Consider the following 19,276-nt stretch of genomic DNA (forward strand, 5'->3'; position numbering starts at 1 on the left):
GAGTACGGTCATGGGCGCTATAGTGATAAAGGCTGACAAGTGGATAATGTGGGAACTATAAAATTGGAATAAGGCAGTATTTGACTTTAAAAAAAAAAGTTGAAGGTGCAAGTAAGCAATTTGCATGTTTGTGTTATGATGTTTTTATCCCCTATCTAGATGGCTGCCCTCTAGGCAGATAGAAGGGAGCCCATGTAAACAAACAATAACTATATGGCAGGTGCACTGACTCCTTAGGAGAGAGAAATAATCCACAAGCCAATAACACCTATTTTGTCAGTCACTGTACCCAGGGTAGAATTTCCATCTGTTTAGTAATTTTCAAGTTACAACTTCTCCTGTTGGGTAGGCGGTAACCTGTTTTTCCCATCAAATTCAGCAGTGGAATTGTGCTTATGAAAATCATAGAATGATAGGACAGGAAGGGACCTCGAGAGGTCATCTAGTCCAGATCCCTGCACTCCTGGCAGGACTAGTTATTATCTAGACCATGCCTGACAGGTATTTGTCTAACCTGCTCTTAAAAATCTGCAATGATGGAAATTCCACAACCTCCCTTGGCAATTTATTACAGTGCCTAGCCACTCTGACAGTTTGGAAGTTTTTCCTGATGTCCAATCTAAACTGCGCTTGCTGCAGTTTAAGACAATTGCTTCTTGTCCTATCCTCAGAGGTTAAGGAGAACAAATTTTCTCCCTCCTCCTTGAAACAACCTTTTATGTACTTGAAAACCAATATGTCCCCTCTCAGTCTTCTCTTTTCCCGACTAAACAAGCCCAATTTTTTTCAATCTTCCCTCATAGATCATGTTTTCTAGACCTTTAATCATTTTTGTTGCTCTTCTCTGAAATTTCTCCAGTTTGTCCATATCTTTCCTGAAATGTGGCACCCAGAACTGGACACAATATTCCAGTAGAGGCCTAATCAATGTGGAATAAAGCGGAAGAATTACTTCTCGTGTCTTGCTGACAGCACTCCTGCTAATACATCCAAGAATGATATTGTATGTTTTCTGCAACAGTGTTACACTGTTGTCTCATATTTAGCCTGTGGTACACTATGACCCCCAGATCCCTTTCTGCAGTATTCCTTCTTAGGCAGTCATTTCCCATTTTGTATGTGTTAAACTGATTGTTCCTTCCTAAGTGAAGTACTTTGCATTTGTTGTTATTGAAATTCATCCTATTTACTTCAGACTATTTCTCTATTATTCAGATCATTTTAAATTTTAATCCTATCCTCTAAAGCACTTGCAACCCTCCCAGGTTGGTATCGTCCGCAAACTTTATTGGTGTACTTCTCTATGCTATTAACTGAATCATTGATGAAGATAATGAATGGAACCAGACTCGGAACTGATCCCTGTGGGACCCAACATGGTATGCCCTTCCAGCTTGACTGTGAACCAGTTATACACCCACCGTATAGTAGCTCCATCAACTTCTATTTCCCTAGTTTGTTTATGAGAAGGTCATGCGAGACTGTATCAAAAGCCTTACTAAAGTCAAGTTATACCACATCTACCGCTTCCCCCCATCCCCAAGGCTTGTTACCCTGTCAAAGAAAGGTATTCGGTTGGATTTGTTCTTGACAAATCCATGCTGACTGTTACTTATCACGTTCTTATCTTCTAGGTATTTGTAAATTGATTGTTTAATTATTTGCATAATTAATACAGGACCCCTAAAAAATAATAATATGGATACTTTCACCTTTAGGTTTCCAGTCCAGGTGTGTAGTGATTGAATGTTGTTACAGCCTTTGCTGAGTGTTCAATGACTTGTGTGAAATAAGTTGCTTTTAGTGGAGAACTTAGTTGGACAAGTGAAAAATTGCCATTGCTTTTGGCATTCCTGTTGGCAGCCTCAGCAGAGGATCAGTGGGGCATATCTCATCAGCCAAGGATGGCATGCTTATGGAGATGGAAATACCCTTAACAATGTACTTTCCTGGTTAGGCTGAGGTGATTAGAGAAGGTCATAAGTGCGATGCTGCTGCTGCTGCTTTCCATGGAGCATCTGTTCTGGGACAAAGACAGCCTCAGAGATGTTGTTCTGGACCTCTCATTAGCTTTCAGTGCCCTTTAAAGAAATGATGCATTCAACATTTTTAAATGAAATGGATTTTATCTACTTATTTTAGAATCTGCTTCCAGTCATGCCATAGTGAATTCCAGTGACATGACTTTCATCAAAGGACACCACACAAGAGTGTGATGCCAGAGATTAGGGCACTAACCTAGGACCTGAGTTTAGAGTGGTTTCACAACTGTACTGTTTTGGTTCTGAGTCTGTTCAAAACCCATTGTCCATCTGGGATGGTTCGCCCCACTACATCCATTTGAATATTTCAACTATAAACTTTTCCTCAGTGGATCAAGCCTTCCCGGGGGTTTCTGCCATGTGCAGTTATTTCAGTGATGTACTCCTATTTCAGGAAACTTCCCTCAAGCAATGTGTATACTGTTGTGTGCATTCATTATGCTTGGTATGGTGGCTATGTACAATAGGGCAGGAGAGGCCACTGGCTTTCCTGGATTCACTATACTGTGTATTCTCACAACCCATTAAAATCAATTCTTTCTTACCATGGGAGGGTTGGGGTGTGGGGAGAAAGGAGAAAACAAAACCTACAGCTGAACCTTAATCACCAGCTATGGCTCCCAGATAAGGCAGGCACACTGGTGCTGGGAAGCTGACAGTTTTTTTTTCAAGTCACAATAAATCACAAGCAATCAAAGTCCAGTGGGTCTTGGGCAGTGCTTTAACACCTCTCTGGTACTTGCAGAGGTGCTAGGAATGGTTGAAGGCAATCGGAGAGTGAACAGCTAGTACTTGTTTTGGCATTGCTGTTGTCAAACCATTGGAAGTTTTCATGTGAAATCTCTTCTGAGACTATTCAGTTTTGTGACAAGTAGGGTATCTCCCAGGCTACATGTTTGCTTGCCTTTGTTCATGTTCTCTGAGCTGCTGTCTGTCCCATTTTAAAAACAACATCTGGGTTGCTTTCTACAAATGTTCTTAACAGGCCTGAACTAAATGCTACAGGAGTGATCTAGATATAATGGGAACTTAGTACAGGTAAGGCAGCCAGTATTACTACTTCACCATGATCTGAATTATGCCCTGCCTACCAGTAAACTCTTGGCAGCCCCTCAAGTCAATTTCTTCAGAATTTTTTGAGTAATGGATAGGCAAAGAACAGGGAGATAGACTAAGCCACCGATGTGTGCCAGGGTCTCTAATATCCTGTAGTATAGGATTCATTAAATTATCATTTAACATGGTTGAAATAAAGATGACTTAATAGGTTGGTTACTGGCTTTTAAACTCTAAATACCTTAACTGAAATTCTGAAAATGTTTGGCTTCGTCCTTGTCTGTCTCTGCACATCACAACAATACTGCACTGTTGGGCATGGCTGGCAATGTTTGGAGAGGACCAGTGTTGGGACTAAATGGGGGGCTGTTGGTTAGGACTAAGATGCATTGGCAGAGCTGTTATATTGGAAGCATGTACAATGCTTTCATGGGGGGGGCTTAGATTGGGGAAAAAGGAATAAGGGACAGGGTTCCCCCAGATTATACTGTCATCATTCTGAATTGGCCCAATGGGCCCCTTGCAGGCAGGCATGGTGTTGTAGGAAAACTGTTACTTGATTTTCCCCTCACCCAGGGTATCAAGTCTGAACAGACTGCTAGGTGCAAAAGAGCACCCTATTGTGAAGGGTCTTCTCTATTAATGCAAAATAGAAACAAAACTTTCTCTCCCAAAATCTCAGCTGGGTGACTGGGTCATGTTTTAGTCTGTCTCTCACCTGGCTGAATCCAGTGCTCACCTCTACCCAGGTTCTTCCCCAGGGATTCTCTCAGTTCCTGTCTGCTCCTGGTGTTAGGCCTCTTGCCTCTACTGGAGTAATATCCTTCTCTGGAATTAGGTGTCTGGGGAAGTCTACCAGCTGTGACTCTTCTCCTGGGATAACAGGTGATCCTTGCCAGGTTGGACTTCTGGCCAGTGTCTGGGAAATCCCTGGCTGAGACTAGGCTCTCTTGGATGCTTGCTGACTGCAGCCCTCCATCTAGGAGGCTCCCCTCTCTAGGAGCACCCTTTACAGGATTTCTATTCTGGTGGGTTCACCCTCTAGGCCCTCTGCTCAGGCCTTTCCTTAGACATCTTCTCCACAGCAGCTTCCTGTGTCCCTTTGAAATTCGCTTCTAACTGAGCTTGGGGTAACATTTATTAGGTCCAGGTGCTTGTTTACTAATCTGCCACCTGAGGCAGTCAGTTACCCCCAGATGCAGCCTTCATAAGGCATTCATGTGCAGACAGCTGTCCTGGACACACACCCAGTTATGAAGCCAAAAGAAGGGCCAGAGGTTTGCCTGTTTCCAGGGCTGAGAAGCTCTTGGCCAGGCTACTTCAAATGCCTCTAAGCCAGGGGTGGGCGAATTAGGGCCCGGGGGGCCACATTCAGCCCTTCAGACCTTTTAATCCAGCCCCTGAGCTCCCGCTGGGGAGCAGGGTTGGGGGCTTGCCCTGCTCCACGTGTACCATGGCTCTGAGCGGCTCCTGGAAGCAGCAGCATGTCCCCACTCTGGCTCCTACATGTAGGAGAAGCCAAGGGGCTTCGCACGCTGCCCCTGCCCCAAGCGCTGCCCCCGCAGCTCCCACTGGCTAGGAACAGTGTGAAGAGCTGCCTGGCCATGCCCCTGTGTTGGAGCCGGAGAGGGGGACATGCCACTCTTCTGGGACCTGCTTGAGGTAAGCGCTGCCAGGAGACTGTACCCCTGACCCCCTCCCATGCCCCTGCCCCAGCCCTGATCCCCCTCCTGCCTTCCGAACCCCTCAGTGCCAGCCTGTAGCACCTTCCTGCACCGCAAACCCTCATCCTCCGGCCCACCCCAGACCCGCACCCTCAGCTGGAGCCCCCTTCTCCTCGCATATCTGCCCCAGCCCAGAGCCCCCTCCCGCACCCTGAACTCCTCATTTCTGGACCCACCACAGAGCCTGCACTCCCGGCCGGAGCCCTCACCCCCCTCCCATATCCCAATCCCCAATTTTGTGAGCATTCATGGCCCACCGTACAATTTCCATACCTAGATGTGGCCCTTGGGCTAAAAAGTTTGCCCACCCCTGCTCTAAGCAATGGTCCTGGACCAGTGACCAGTCCTTAATGGGTGTCTGCCTGTACTCAATCATACGGTCAATCAGAGTGTAAGGCCAGAAAGGTTACAACTGCCAGAACATCTAGTCTGACCTCCTGTGTAACACAGATAACCAGCGCCACCCGGAACCCACACACCTAACCCAACAACCAAAATCAGACCAAATTATTATAGTCCACAGGAGACTAAATTATGGGCAACAGACAGAGAATAGGAGGGACTGAGTTGCACAGTGCCCGAGGCCCCTGCAGGGTCAGGGAATTGATTAAATGAGATATATCCAGATGATCCCAGTGAATGACTTTCACCTCACTCTGCAGAGAAAGGTGAAAACTCTGCCAGTGTGCCCTGGAGGAAAATTCCACATATGGCAATCAGTTAGAGCCTGAGCATGCCAGCCAGGTGAGCATGTGAGAGAAAATGTTCGATGCCACCGGGAGACACTGGACGGAGTGGACTGATGCTCTGTGGCCATCTCTGATGCTTCAGCGGAAGGAGCCAGGAAAAAAAACAACCCTCCAGAATATTTGGGGGTGGGGACTGGTGGGAGAGCTCAGCCTGCAGGTGACTGGCTGAGATCTGAGCCATGAGATTTTAGGAACATAGGACATAATCTGTGAGGGACCTCTAGGCTGTGGAGCCGTGCCTCTCATCATCACAAGAAACCCCTCATACAGTCCCACTCGCATAAACGAGTCCAGTTCTCTCTTAAAACTGATCAAGTTGTTTGACCACACAACTTCTGTTGGGAGACTGTCCCAGACCCCCACTCCTCTGATGGTTAGAAACCTTCTAATTCCAGCCTCAGTGTGTTCATGGCCAGTTTATACCCATTTGTTCTTGTGCCAATACTGTCCTTTAGTTTAAATAGCTCTTCACCCTCCCTGTTATTTACCTCCCTGATGTATTTATGGGGAGCACTTGTATGTGGGGGAATAGTCCCGATATTGTGGGGAACTTTCCTGGCTTCTGTACTACCCCGGTGAAGTGGGTTAGCGAAAGGATCTGACAGGTTTCAGAGAAGCAGCCGTGTTAGTCTGTATTCGCAAAAAGAAAAGGAGTACTTGTGGCACCTTAGAGACTAACAAATTTATTAGAGCATAAGCTTTCGTGAGCTACAGCTCACTTCATCGGATGCATTTGGTGGAAAAAACAGAGGCTTCAGTGTACAGTCATTGGATTTTTTTATACTTTTGTCTGCTAGATTAAACAGCCTTCTACTATTCCAGCTAGAATGCTACGCTACTAGCACAGGCCCCAGTACGTACATCCCTCCATGGTGCAGGAAGGCAATCACCTTCTGCCTCCTCCCAGGCTAGTACACATGCAGAAAAGAGCTCTGTAGGGGGTCAGAGGGCCTATCTCATGAGAGGAGACTGGAAGAGCTTTGCTTAGTCACCCCAGCAATGAAAGGCTGAGAGGGGATATGATTGTGTAAGGGGACTGTTGCCCCCTTACTAACATTCAGTGGGGGTGTTTTAGTTGCTAGCTCCCAGTACTAAAAGGGGGAAGGGTCCATGGGGAATCAGCACCCTGAGACTGATAGTCCCTCAGAACAATGGGGAGAGGCCAATGCTCCAGGTCAGCCTGATCGACAGGGCAGGCAGGCTAATCAGGGAGTCAGGAGGCCAGAGAGGTCCCGTCCTCAATGTGAGCTGGAATTGCCTGGGTCAGACAGCGTGGGGCCGAGCTAAGGAGAAAGCAGGGGCCCAAGCTAAGCCGAGAGCAGAGCTGTGCCAGATCCAGAGGGACTAGAAAAGCAGCCCAGGAAGCAGGTCAGTGCTGGGAGCAGAGCTGCAGCAACCAGAGCCAGAGGGGCCAAAGAAGCAGCCCAGGGAGCTGGAGGCAGAGCAGCAGCCAGGCTGAGGCATAGTGGGGCTGGAGTAGTCTGGAGCCTGGTGTCGTAAGCAGCTGGAGCGAGCGAGGGGGACCCTGGGCAGTGAGCCCAGCACAGGGAGACGCCTCAGCCAGGAGGCTCTGCCGGCCAGACTCGGAGGGGGATTGGTAACCCTGACAGGGCAGGGGTAACGCTGGGAAGAAGGGCTCTGCCACCTAGAGTCTGAGAGCATGTGGCCACCCCCAGAGCAAGTGTCCAACCCGCAGCATCCCTGCAGCACAGCCAGGGCCTGAGCAGGGGGCCTGGGACTTACAAGGAACAGACTGTGAACTGCCCTGACGTTCCAGAGACACTGTTTGTGATGTTCCCTGCCACAGAGCGGGGTGACTTGTTTCCGTTAGCCTTTCCCATTTCTGCTTATTCTCTTTAAAATTAATTGTTGATTAAATAACTTGCATTTGCTTCAAATTGTATGTAATGGTCAGTGGGTCAGAGAAGTGCCCAGTGCAGAGAGAGTACCCCGGAGTGGGGACACCCTAGCCCCTGTCCTAGGTGACCACAGCAGGGTTGGGGGTCGAGCCCCCCAGGAATCCTGGGCCCAGCCTTGTTGGGGTTACGAGGACTCAGCCAGACGGGAGAGTGGAAGGGGAATCCTCAAGGGCAGGAAGGCCACTGAGTAAAGGAGGTGGGAGCGAGGCTGGAACGTCAGGGCAGGAACTTGCATTTGTTAATGTCAATGTTCTGAGCAAAGCTTAGCCACTCTTTCAGGTGAAACCTGCTTTTCTAGGTAGAGGTGAAAGTTCTGAAATATTGGCTAGAGCAGGTCCATTCCTAATATGTGAATCTTCTATGCTTGAGATTTAACCAATTAAAAATGATTGCTACTGCCAAAGACTTATTTCTGTTGAAAGCATCAGGGAGGGCCTAATTATAAAATACCATAGCAATGTAAAGGAGTACTTGTGGCACCTTAGAGACTAACAAATTTATTAGAGCATAAGCTTTCGTGAGCTACAGCTTTTCTTTTTGCGAATACAGACTAACACGGCTGCTACTCTGAAACCTGTCATAGCAATGTAATTATTCCTACACAAAAATTGCTGTAAAGTGATATGTATTTCTTTTATAGGACAAAGAGCACAACTTTTCTGGGACGTAATTCTGTTCATTATCCTTGGTTTGTATTTTTTTTTAAATGAAGATTGCTTTTCTACTGTGCATAAACTTCCTGCCAGTAAATTAATAGTAATGGTCTCTGTATGTGGAAATCAACTGTTGGGATGGTTTTTATGGAAATGATCAGTGAGCAATATTTTTAAAAAATTAAGTTGTCTAAAGTGGAAAATTAAATTTAGATGTGTTTAGCACCATCAGCTTCTATAAATAAACAAGTTGTAAATTTTCCCAGCAGTCCAAACTACAGATGAAACAAAGAAAAGACAGCATTTCCCATTGATATCTTTTTTAGAACTGAATTCTCATCAGAATGATTTTCAGGATGGTTTACAGTAAAGCAAATTAAATTTCACAGATGAGTGGAAACAAAATTTTAGCTAAAACTCTGGCCTTGAAAGATAATATAGGTAACTCATAGATGGAAATGGACCTAGAAAATTACAGATTCCTTGAAATATAACAGATTTCAGAGTAGCAGCCATGTTAGTCTGTATTCGCAAAAAGAAAAGGAGTACTCGTGGCACCTTGGAGACTAACAAATTTATTTGAGCATAAGCTTTCATGAGCTACAGCTCACTTCATCGGATGCATTCAGTGGTCCACTGAATGCATTCCATGAAGTGAGCTGTAGCTGATGAAAGCTTATGCTCAAATAAATTTTAGTCTCTAAGGTGCCACGAGTACTCCTTTTCTTTTTGAAATATAATGGTGTAGAATAACCACGGATAGTTGAGCATGGGGACTCAAGTAGCTGTTAAACAAACAGAACTCTGGAGAAGAGGGATAGTAATGAAATTGAAATTATGTGGGGCGGATGGAGTGCACAGCTGTGCACTTATATTATAACTGGAACAAATGATATATAATTGAAGCACTGTTTAGCCCACTGTGTTGAAGGGTGTTCAGTTCTGAAGTAAGCCAGCTGAGAGTAGGCAAATATACTGCTCAGAGGAGGAGAGCTGTTGGAGTTAATCTATTAACATATTAAGAGGGCCGGGCTGGAAGCATTTGGATATTAGACTTTTGTTTAAAATTTTGCAGTACTCGAAATCACATTGCAAAATAATTAGAAGTACAGTTATCAAAAGCACCTAAGTGACTTAGTCACTCAGAGTCAAAGTGTCATTGAAAGTCAATGGGACTTAGGCCTGGTCTATGCTACAGAGTTAGGTTGATATAAGGCAGCTTAGGTAAAATGCAACTCCCACCAATGTAAGTCACCCACTACATCGACTTAATATCTCTGTGCCCACTAGAAGTGTAGCGTTTTGGTCTATGTAGTTAGGGTGACGCAGTGTCCGTGTCGACACTGAACTACTTACATCACCTTTTGGCTGACAGCAGGAGCCTCCCCCTCTCCCCCCCCCCCAACGTGGGACTGACTGCTGGAGCCCCCTCCTCCATGGGGTTCCAGCTGTCAGTGCCCCACCATGCTCTACACAGTTAATTTGGTGGAAGTGCTCCTGGTGAGGACTTGCATCGCCAATAGAAGGAGCATAGTGTGGACATGAACCAATTACTTTAATTACTTAAGTCAACTTAATTTTGTAGTGTAGACATAACCTTAGTCTCTGAAGTCTCAAAGTCTCTCCTGAAAATGGGACTTAAGCTCCTAAGTCACTCCAGGTGCATTTGAGAATTTTACCCTGGGTATATTTCTTAACTACCTCCATGAAAAGGAGTTTCCTGGATCATAACTGTAGTAGCATTCAGTTTGACAATCTTTAAAAGAGTTGTTCTGATATCACAGTTCTGTGATCATATCAGTGCAGGCTTCCGTTCTGATATTTTTACTCTCCTGGACACAGTTACCAGATCCTGTCCAGCTCCACAAACACTATGGTTACTCAAGCACACTTCTAACATTTTTCAAAAGTTGTCTGACATTTTAGAGAGTCTCAATTCCAAACCAGCTGTCTTTTAGAAGTACAGATTTTCCATGAGTAGTGGTGCAAAGACTAGCTATGAACTGATTGGTGATCTGCCAACAGCTGTGATTGTAAACCAGTTATGTGTTAGGTCTGTTGAGTAGAATTGGATGTGTGTTAGCAGGTGCCGTGGTGACTGTAGTGCACTACAGATATTGCAACACGCCAGAGACATTATACTCTGGGCTAGTGGAGTCTACTGTCTGGCACCAGACAAAGCACATCACAACAGAGATGAGTGAATGCTACATTCCCAGGTGCATTCTTCCACCTGCAAAGAGAAGATGACTCACTCCTCCAGCCAGTGGAGGGGAGGGAAGAACCACCTCACTGAGATTTCCAAGTCTTGCCTACACTTTCAAAAATGGAGGCCAGAATTCACCATTGGTTCAGCTCTGCTGGTGGCAGTGATGCTGGAATCTGTAGTGTGCAAGACGACTCAGGTATATTTCCCACCATGCCATCTAACTTGTAATCGGTGTTAAAAATGACTCAGCTCTGTTTCACTACAGGATCTACTGTTGCTACGCATAGTGGAGTAGCCCTGGTGGAAAGTTACAAGTCCCAATTCTGTCAATATAGAGACAGCCCTAGATGTGCTGAAAAGTTCTAGACTCTTGTAGCCTCCTTTAGGCCAGTTGTACTGTCCTGAACATTCAGGAGGTCCTTTGCTTCCCAGCTCCCTGCCCCTGGGCTCCCTGTCCCTGATGCCCCTTTTCTCTTCTTAAAAACAAGGCTGCTCTGCTACTTGCTCTCCACTTCTCTCCTGGGGAAAGTATAGCAGCTCCAGCTCCTCATGATGCTCATTTCTCAGGAGGAGCAGGGATGGTTTGTTCCTTGGCATTCCTCCCTCTACCAGAGAAGAAACCAGTGGTTCCCTGGTTGCACTTGGCCAGAATTGCTCCTGGACCCAAGGGAGCGAGTTGGCTAAGTTGTGTTATCATACACTTTCATTGTGGTTTAGAATAAAGGTGGTTGGAAATTAACTGAGAATTTCTTCACTGTTAGTATTAGAATTCTTCCCACGGGCTTTGTATTAACTACTTTCTTTACTGTGGGAGGCTATTACAATGCATGTTTTGACTGCTCAGAGGAATCTCAAAGAGCTCAAGTCTCAGGTTGGGAATAGCAGCAGCTCTGATTTATATTGGCATCTCAGAAGACTGAGGGCCAAGTCTTTTTTTAAAGAACACTGTGCCTTTTTATGAGAAAATGCTTGCCATATTTTAAAACTCCAAGGAAATCTCAGACCATTTCCTATCTTAGATCCAGAACTGATGTTCTTATGTTTCCATGACAGCAGCATGGTGACTCATCCTGTGATGGTAAGCAGCCTGCTTCTCTCACACAGGGCATTGGAAAAACAATTTTTCCACAGCTATTCCAGGGGTATAAGGTTTGATTTAACTAGTAAGACAAATCATGTGTCCTGGTGGTAGGAGCAGCAGACTGGGAATCAAGACTCCGGGGTTCTGTTCTTAGTTCTGCCACTAAGTTTGGATAAATCACTTAACTTTGCTATAACTCTCCTTACCCTTATGTAAAGAGGGGGGGAAATAATAAATGGGTGGCAGGTATTAATTGTTTGCTAACCTCCTTGAGCTCCTCAGGTGAAAGGTGCATTAGAAGTGCAAAATATGGTTAAATAGTAACTCCATAACTGTTATAGTAAATTCATATTTTGTAGGTGCAAATTGATACTCCAGTATGTATAGGTTTCAGAGTGGTAGCCGTGTTAGTCTGTATCAGCAAAAACAATGAGGAGTCCTTATGGCACCTTAGAGACTAACAAATTTATTTGGGCATAAGCTTTCGTGGGGTAAAACCAACTTCATCAGATGCATGGAGTAGGAAGAAATATATATACATAGTACAAGAAAAGATGGGGAGTTTCCTTACCAAGTGGGGGGGTCAGTTCTAACGAGACAATTCAATTGTTGGTAAGGGGTAAGTTACCAAAGTCGATCTCCTTAGGTCACTGCTAGTATGAGTAAGGCCCTACCAAATTCACAGTCCATTTTGGTCAATTTCACAGTCGCAGGATTTTAAAAAATCATAAATTTCATGATATCAGCTATTTAAATCTGAAATTTCACAGTGTTGCAATTGTTGGGGTCCTGACCCGAAACAGGTTTGTGGTGGGGTTGCAAGGTTATTGTAGGGGGGTTGTGGTATTGCCACCCTTACTTTTGCACTGCTGCTGGCAGCGGCGCTGCTTTTGGAACTGGGTGCCCACCTACTAGCCACCGCTCTCCGGCCACCCAGCTCTGAAGGCGGGAGAGAAGTAAGGGTGCTCATACCATGAACTCCCTACAATAACCTTGTGACCCTCCCTGCAACCCCCTTTTGGGATGGGACCCCACTTTGAGAAATGCTGGTCTCCCCTGTGAAATCTGTGTAGTATAGGGTAAAAGTACACAAAAGACCAGATTTCATGGTCCATGATGCATTTTTCCCTGCCGTGAATTTGATAGGGCCCTGTAGCAGACCACGGACTCACCGGCACGGCACCGCCTTCTGGTCATCTTGGGAATTAGCTCAACTCCAGCTCCAGAGTGCCCTCTGCTGGCCTGTGTCTCGCCTGCCTCAGGCTCCGTGTCCCTCCCAGACCCCAGTGCCCCTTTACCTTGGGGTTCTGCCCCAGCAGTACCCCCACACTCTGGGTCTCCCCTCCCAGGGGAACCTCCACCCCTTTATCCCCAGCTTGCCTCAGTGGCTGCTGCCAGTCATCATCTAGCCCCCTTTCACTGGGGCAGTCTGTAATGGCCACTCATCATTGGCAAGAGGGTTGAACCTGCTGCCTTTGCCTATCCCTGGGCTGCCCCTCTGCAGCCCCAGTACCTTTTGTAGGCCTTCAGCCTGGGGGTTTACCAGGCTGATGATCCCCAGCTCCCTTTGCCCTTCCCCAACACTACTCAGCTTCAGGTGCCTTGCTCCCAGACAGCTAGCCCTTCCCACTCCAGGGTTAGAGTGAGACTCCTTCAACTCCTGGCCCCACAGCCCTTTTATCCGGGCCAGCTGTGATCTAATAAAGCCAGCCACACCTGGGCCAACTACCTCGCCAGCCTCCCTCAGCTGCTCTTAATGCTTTTCCCAGCTGCAGCCCTCTCCAGGGCTGCTTTTAACCCCTGCCTACTGGAGGCCCTAAATATGATTGACACAGCATCTTGAGGAAGCTTTCAAGCAATGTGATTGTCTGGGCTTAGTAGGGGAGTGGCTGAGTACAAGGTCAAAAAACATCTTTGGATTGGCTGGAATATTCCTGGAAATCTCGTCTACCCTGTCTTGGCATGCACGCTTCTAAATATCTGTTCTGTACCTGAATGTTGTTTTGATATTCTGTAATATTCAACTGACCGTATGGGGCCCATACTTCACATTGGGGCTGTGGAATACTCTCCCAGTGGGGGAGGTGGGAATCCCATCACTTGGGACATTGAAAACTAGATTGAATAAAATGTTAGAAGATGTACACTAGGGAACAAACCTACACTGGCAGAGAGGTGGGAAAAGATGATTTAATGGGCCTCTTCCATCTCTGACTTCTGACTGTAATATATGTTTATATTTCTATTATATTCTATATGGACTATTTGCCTTGACTGTCCCTAATTCTGGAGATAGAAGGCATATGGTTCTGTGCAAACTTATTGTTCGAATACATTGGCCCTGTCTGAAGTTCAGCCATTACTTTCAGTGCTGACATTAGTAATTGATATTGTGTTGGAGACGCCCCGAGTTTTTCTCCAAATGCTCTTTAAAACTCACATTTGTTAAAATTATGGGATTCCGTGAACTATGCAGGCTTAATCAATGGTATTGGCTGCTTGGGACAAAACTGCTTTAGACAGGATGTATAAAACAATACTAATTATCAAGCTGCGATGTCTTACAAGGTTTTCCACTTTAAGGTTAAATCTTGAAGTTCTTACGCTTGGGAGAAATTTATGTTTTATTGTTTCAAGTTATTGATTTTTACAACATGGAGGGAGGAGAGAGGGAAGGTGTATTCACAGATGTCATTAGTGTTGTTATGCTAGTGACAGAGGGGCTGTGTAGCTGCCAGTCACACACCAACACACAGACAGAAAATCATGCTCCGCTTGCCACTTAATTCCTTCTTGTCTGACAAACAGTAATACATTTATACTGTTGATGAATCAAGTCAAAATGGGGGGCAGTTTTCTCTTTAACATCTTCATGCGGTTCAAAACTACTTTTATTTACCAGGAAATGGCTTTTATATAAAAAACCCAAGTGTTTGTTTGTATTTTACTACATATTAGCAGTTGTAGTTTACTAGAATTTTACTAAGGCAGTTACTGCCTTTATTTTATTTAGTGATAAATTGGTAAGTGTCAAAACCAACTGAAGTATTTTCCATTTCAGCCATTCCTTAGTGTTACAACTGTTAGCTTTCTATTATTGCTCTTGTTAGGAACTACTGATTACTTCTTGTAAAGATTAATTTATCACTTTTGAAATTAGATTAAGAGCCAGATACTGATTTCACATTAGTATAAATCCCAAGTAACTCCATTGAGATAACAATCTATTCCTTGGAATGAACCATGCCTGTTTCTTATGCTTCCAGATCAGTTTTATGAAGGTAGTTCAGCTTGCCAAGACATATACAGGACTTTGAATATGTGTGTGCTCCACCTCTTCACCGATAACTCCTTGTTGTATATGAGGAATCTGGTCTGAGTATGGACCAGGATAATTGTACAGTATACAAATGAAATGGTATTCAGTAACTACCACATGACCCTTCCTTTCTTAAATACTCACTGTATGTGCACATTGGAGATATATTTCAGAGTAGCAGCCATGTTAGTCTGTATTCGCAAAAAGAATATCTTATTGGAGATGTAGTGAAAATGTGACATGGAGTCTTTCCAGAAAAGTTTTTTTTAAAAGCAGAATAGATTGTAAATGACCTAATTTTTAAGTTTTAAAGGTTAGTGTAAAATAAAAATGACAGATAACTTTATACAAGAAAAATGAGCTGTTACTATATCACAGAGTGGAAGTAATTGCTTCCTATGGAGAAGTTGTGCTTTGTAAAACCCTTAGCAATTCTTAAAAATGTTCTATTTAAGCCATTCTCTTAAATTTTTCCATTATCTGTTAGGATATTTTATTTTAATGCATTCAGTCTGAAATGTTGATTTCTTTCCCCCTGCCAGGTTGTGACCAGACTGATCCATTTGCTGGGTGAGAAGATTCTTGGCAGCCTTCAGCAGGGGGGTAAGAAACACTTCCTGGGCTATTTGCTTTATTTGCAGTGCTCAGAAAAGATGTCTAAGGGCCAGATTCAGATCTCAGTTACACTGATACTTTTTCCAAGTAATTCTACAGAATTCAGTGGAATACTGCTGGATTTACACCAGTAAATTTGAGAAGAGAGAATTTCTGTCAGAGATAAGAATTTGCCCCTGATTATTCCACTTTAGCCAGGATCACAAGGGTACCCCTTTTCTTTTTGCGAATACAGACTAACACGGCTGCTACTCTGAAAAGGGAGTAACAATTTCATAAGTACAGAATGACAGGTTTCAGAGTAGCAGCCGTGTTAGTCTGTATTCACAAAAAGAAAAGGAGTACTTGTGACACCTTAGAGACTAACAAATTTATTAGAGCATAAGCTTTCGTGAGCTACAGCTCGATGAAGTGAGCTGTAGCTCACGAAAACTTATGCTCTAATAAATTTGTTAGTCTCTAAGGTGCCACAAGTACTCCTTTTCTTTTTATAAGTACAGAATGAGTGTGCATGGGTAAGATAAATGGGGTGGGGGAATGAAATGAAATGTAATTGATACCACTGAGTCCCAAAGGTACTGATGTACATGCACAGTGAAATCTGCTTCAAACATTTGTTGAGAGAGAGTGTTTTCAGGGACAGGGAGCAATACTGAATTCAGTAACCTTGCACAGAATCATATCACACCAAATGGAATCTGCATGCAGGATGACCTAATGAATCTATAGGTTTCAAAGTAGCAGCCGTGTTAGTCTGTATCCACAAAAAGAACAGGAGTACTTGTCGCACCTTAGAGACTAACAAATTTATAAGAGCATAAGCTTTCGTGGCGACAGCCCACTTAATTGGATGCATAGAATGGAACATGTAGTAAGAAGATATATATACACATACAGAGAAGGTGGAAGTTGCCCTACAAACTGTAAGAGGCTAATTAATTAAGATGAGCTATTATCAGCAGGAGAAAAAAACTTTTGTAGTGATAATCAAGATGGCCCATTTAGACAGTTGACAAGAAGGTGTGAGGATATTTAACATAGGGAAATAGATTCAATGTGTGTAATGATCCAGCCACTCCCAGTCTCTATTCAAACCCAAGTTAATGATATCTAGTTTGCATATTAATTCAAGCTCAGCAGTTTCTTGTTGGAGTCTGTTTTTGAAGCTTTTCTGTTGCAAAATTAAAAGGAGTACTTGTGGCACCTTAGAGACTAACAAATTTATTAGAGCATAAGCTTTCATGAGCAAAAGCTCACTTCATCGAGCTGTAGCTCACGAAAGCTTATGCTCTAATAAATTTGTTAGTCTCTAAGGTGCCACAAGTACTCCTTTTCTTTTTGCGAATACAGACTAACACGGCTGCTACTCTGAAACCTGTTGCAAAATTGTCACCCTTAAATCTACTGAGTGGCCAGAGAGGTTGAAGTGTTCTCCTACCGGTTTTTGAATATTATGATTCCTGATGTCAGATTTGTGTCCATTTATTGTTTGGCATAGAGACTGTCCAGTTTGGCCAATATACATGGCAGAGGGGCATTGCTGGCACATGATGGCATATATCACATTGGTAGATGTGCAGGTGAATGAGCCCCTGATGGCATGGCTAATGTGATTAGGTCCTATGATGGGTGTCACTTGAATAAATATGTGGACAGAGTTGGCATTGGGCTTCGTTGCAAGGATAGGTACCTGGATTAGTGTTTTTGTTATGTGGTGTGTGGTTGCTGGAGAGTATTTGCTTCAGGTTGGGGGGCTGTCTATAAGCGAGGACTTGTCTGTCTCCCAAGATATGGGAGAGTGAGGGATCATTTTTCAGGATAGGTTGTAAATCTTTGATGATGCTCTGGAGAGGTTTTAGTTGGGGGCTGAAGGTGACAGCTAGTGGCGTTCTGTTATTTTCTTTGTTGGGCCTGTCCTGTAGTAGGTAACTTCTGGGTACTCTTCTGGCTCTGTCAATCTTTTTTTTCACTTCAGCAGGTGTATATTGTAGTTTTAATAATGCTTGATAGAGATCTTGTAGGTGTTTGTTTCTGTCTGAGGGATTGGAGCAAATGCGGTTATATCGTAGAGCTTGGCTGTAGACAATGGATTGTGTGGTGTGTCCTGGATGGAAGCTGGAGGCATGAAGGTAAGTATAGCAGTCAGTAGTTTTCCGATATAGGGTGGTGTTTATGTGACCGTCGCGTATTAGCACCGTAGTGTCCAGGAAGTGGATCTCTTGTGTGGACTGGTCCAGGCTGAGGTTGATGGTGGGATGGAAATTGTTGAAATCATGGTGGAATTCCTCAAGGGATTCTTTTCTATGGGTCCAGATGATGAAGATGTCATCAATGTAGCACAAGTAGAGTTGGGGCGTTAGGGGACGAGAGCTAAGGAAGCGTTGTTCTAAGTCAGTCATAAAAATGTTAGTATCCTGTGGGGCCATGTGGGTACCCATAGCAGTGCCGCTGACTTGAAGGTATATATTGTCCCCATATGTGAAATAGTTGGGGTGAGGACAAAGTCACAAAGTTCAGCCACCAGGTTAGCCGTGACATTATCGGGGATACTGTTCCTGACGGCTTGTAGTCCATCTTTGTGTGGAATGTTGGTGTAGAGGGCTTCTATATCCATAGTAGCCAGGATGGTGTTTTTTTGGAAGATCACTGATCGATTGTAGTTTCCTCAGGAAATCAGTGGTGTCTCGAAGATAGCTGGGAGTGCTGGTAGCGTAGGGCCTGAGGAGAGAATCCACATAGCCAGACTCCAAGGAGAAACTGCTGAGCTGAAATAATATGCAAACTAGATACTATTAACTTGGGTTTGAATAGAGGCTGGGAATGGCTGGGTCATTACACATATTGAATCTGTTTCCCTGTGTTAAATATCCTCACACCTTCTTGTCAACTGTCTAAATGGGCCATCTTGATTATCAGTACAAAAGTTTTTTTCTCCTGCTGATAATAGCTCATCTTAATTAATTAGCCTCTTACAGTTTGTATGGAAACTTCCACCTTCTCTGCATTTGTGTGTGTATGTGTATATATCTCCTCTTACTATATGTTCCATTCTATGCATCCGATGAAGTGGGCTGTAGCCACGAAAGTTTATACTCTAATAAATTTGTTAGTCTCTACGGTGCCATAAGTATTCCTGTTCTTTTTTTAATGAATCTGTTGTTTGCTTATCTTGCTGAGTTGCCTAATAGCAAATCATTCAATATTTAGGTGTTCCCAAGTTTTTATCCTGAGAAATTTCTTGTGAATTGCCTTGGTTGAATTAGTTTAGATTACTAATTCGATGGATTGTTAGTGGGTGGGAGGAAACTTCCCTTACTGTTTGTTCTTCTTGGACTATAAAACAAAACCAGTTTTAAAAGAAAATAATGTTCTAAGTACTGGTAAGTTTAGAAAACCTCTGTGCTGTGATGCTCATTTCTAAGATTTAAAACCATTTACAGAAATGTGTCTGTTTCCATGCAACCCATTGCTACCAGTGTGGCTGGGGTTTTAACAGAAGGTAAGAGAGCTAGGCAAACAGCTGGCATTGAATTTCAGTTGTCTGCTTTGGACCAAGTACTTTGGAGAAGGGCAACAAAAGCGATTAGGGGTGTGGAACAGCTTCCGTACAAAGAGAGATTAAAACGACTGTTCAGTTTGGAAAAGAGACGACTAAGGGGGGATACAAGAGAGGTCTATAAAATCATGGATTGTATTGACAAAGTGAATTGTTATTTACCCCTTCATATAACACAAGAACTAGAGAGCCCCCAATGAAATAATCAACAGCAGGTTTAAAACAAACATAAGGAAGTACTTCTTCACATGCAGTCAGGCGTTGCCAAGGGATGTTGCAAAGGCCAAAAGTTTAAGTGGGTTCAAAAAGAATGAGATAAGTTCATGGAGGATAGGTCCATCAATGGCTATTAG

General features: G+C 44.1%; 1 protein-coding gene across 6 annotated transcripts in view; it reads left to right on the plus strand.

Annotated features, from left to right (window-relative positions):
• PNPLA7 (patatin like phospholipase domain containing 7) overlaps nucleotides 1-19,276 on the plus strand; it is a 414,014-nt gene that overhangs the window by 195,079 nt on the left and 199,659 nt on the right. For all 6 annotated transcript variants that reach the window (XM_038374480.2, XM_043499152.1, XM_043499151.1 and 3 more), the window contains one exon: nucleotides 15,295-15,355. In XM_038374480.2, the coding sequence (XP_038230408.1) occupies nucleotides 15,295-15,355 (61 nt within the window). The remainder of the gene's footprint in view (nucleotides 1-15,294; nucleotides 15,356-19,276) is intronic.

This window comes from Dermochelys coriacea, chromosome 16, assembly GCF_009764565.3.
Source record: "Dermochelys coriacea isolate rDerCor1 chromosome 16, rDerCor1.pri.v4, whole genome shotgun sequence".
In the NCBI taxonomy this organism is placed as follows: domain Eukaryota; kingdom Metazoa; phylum Chordata; order Testudines; family Dermochelyidae; genus Dermochelys; species Dermochelys coriacea.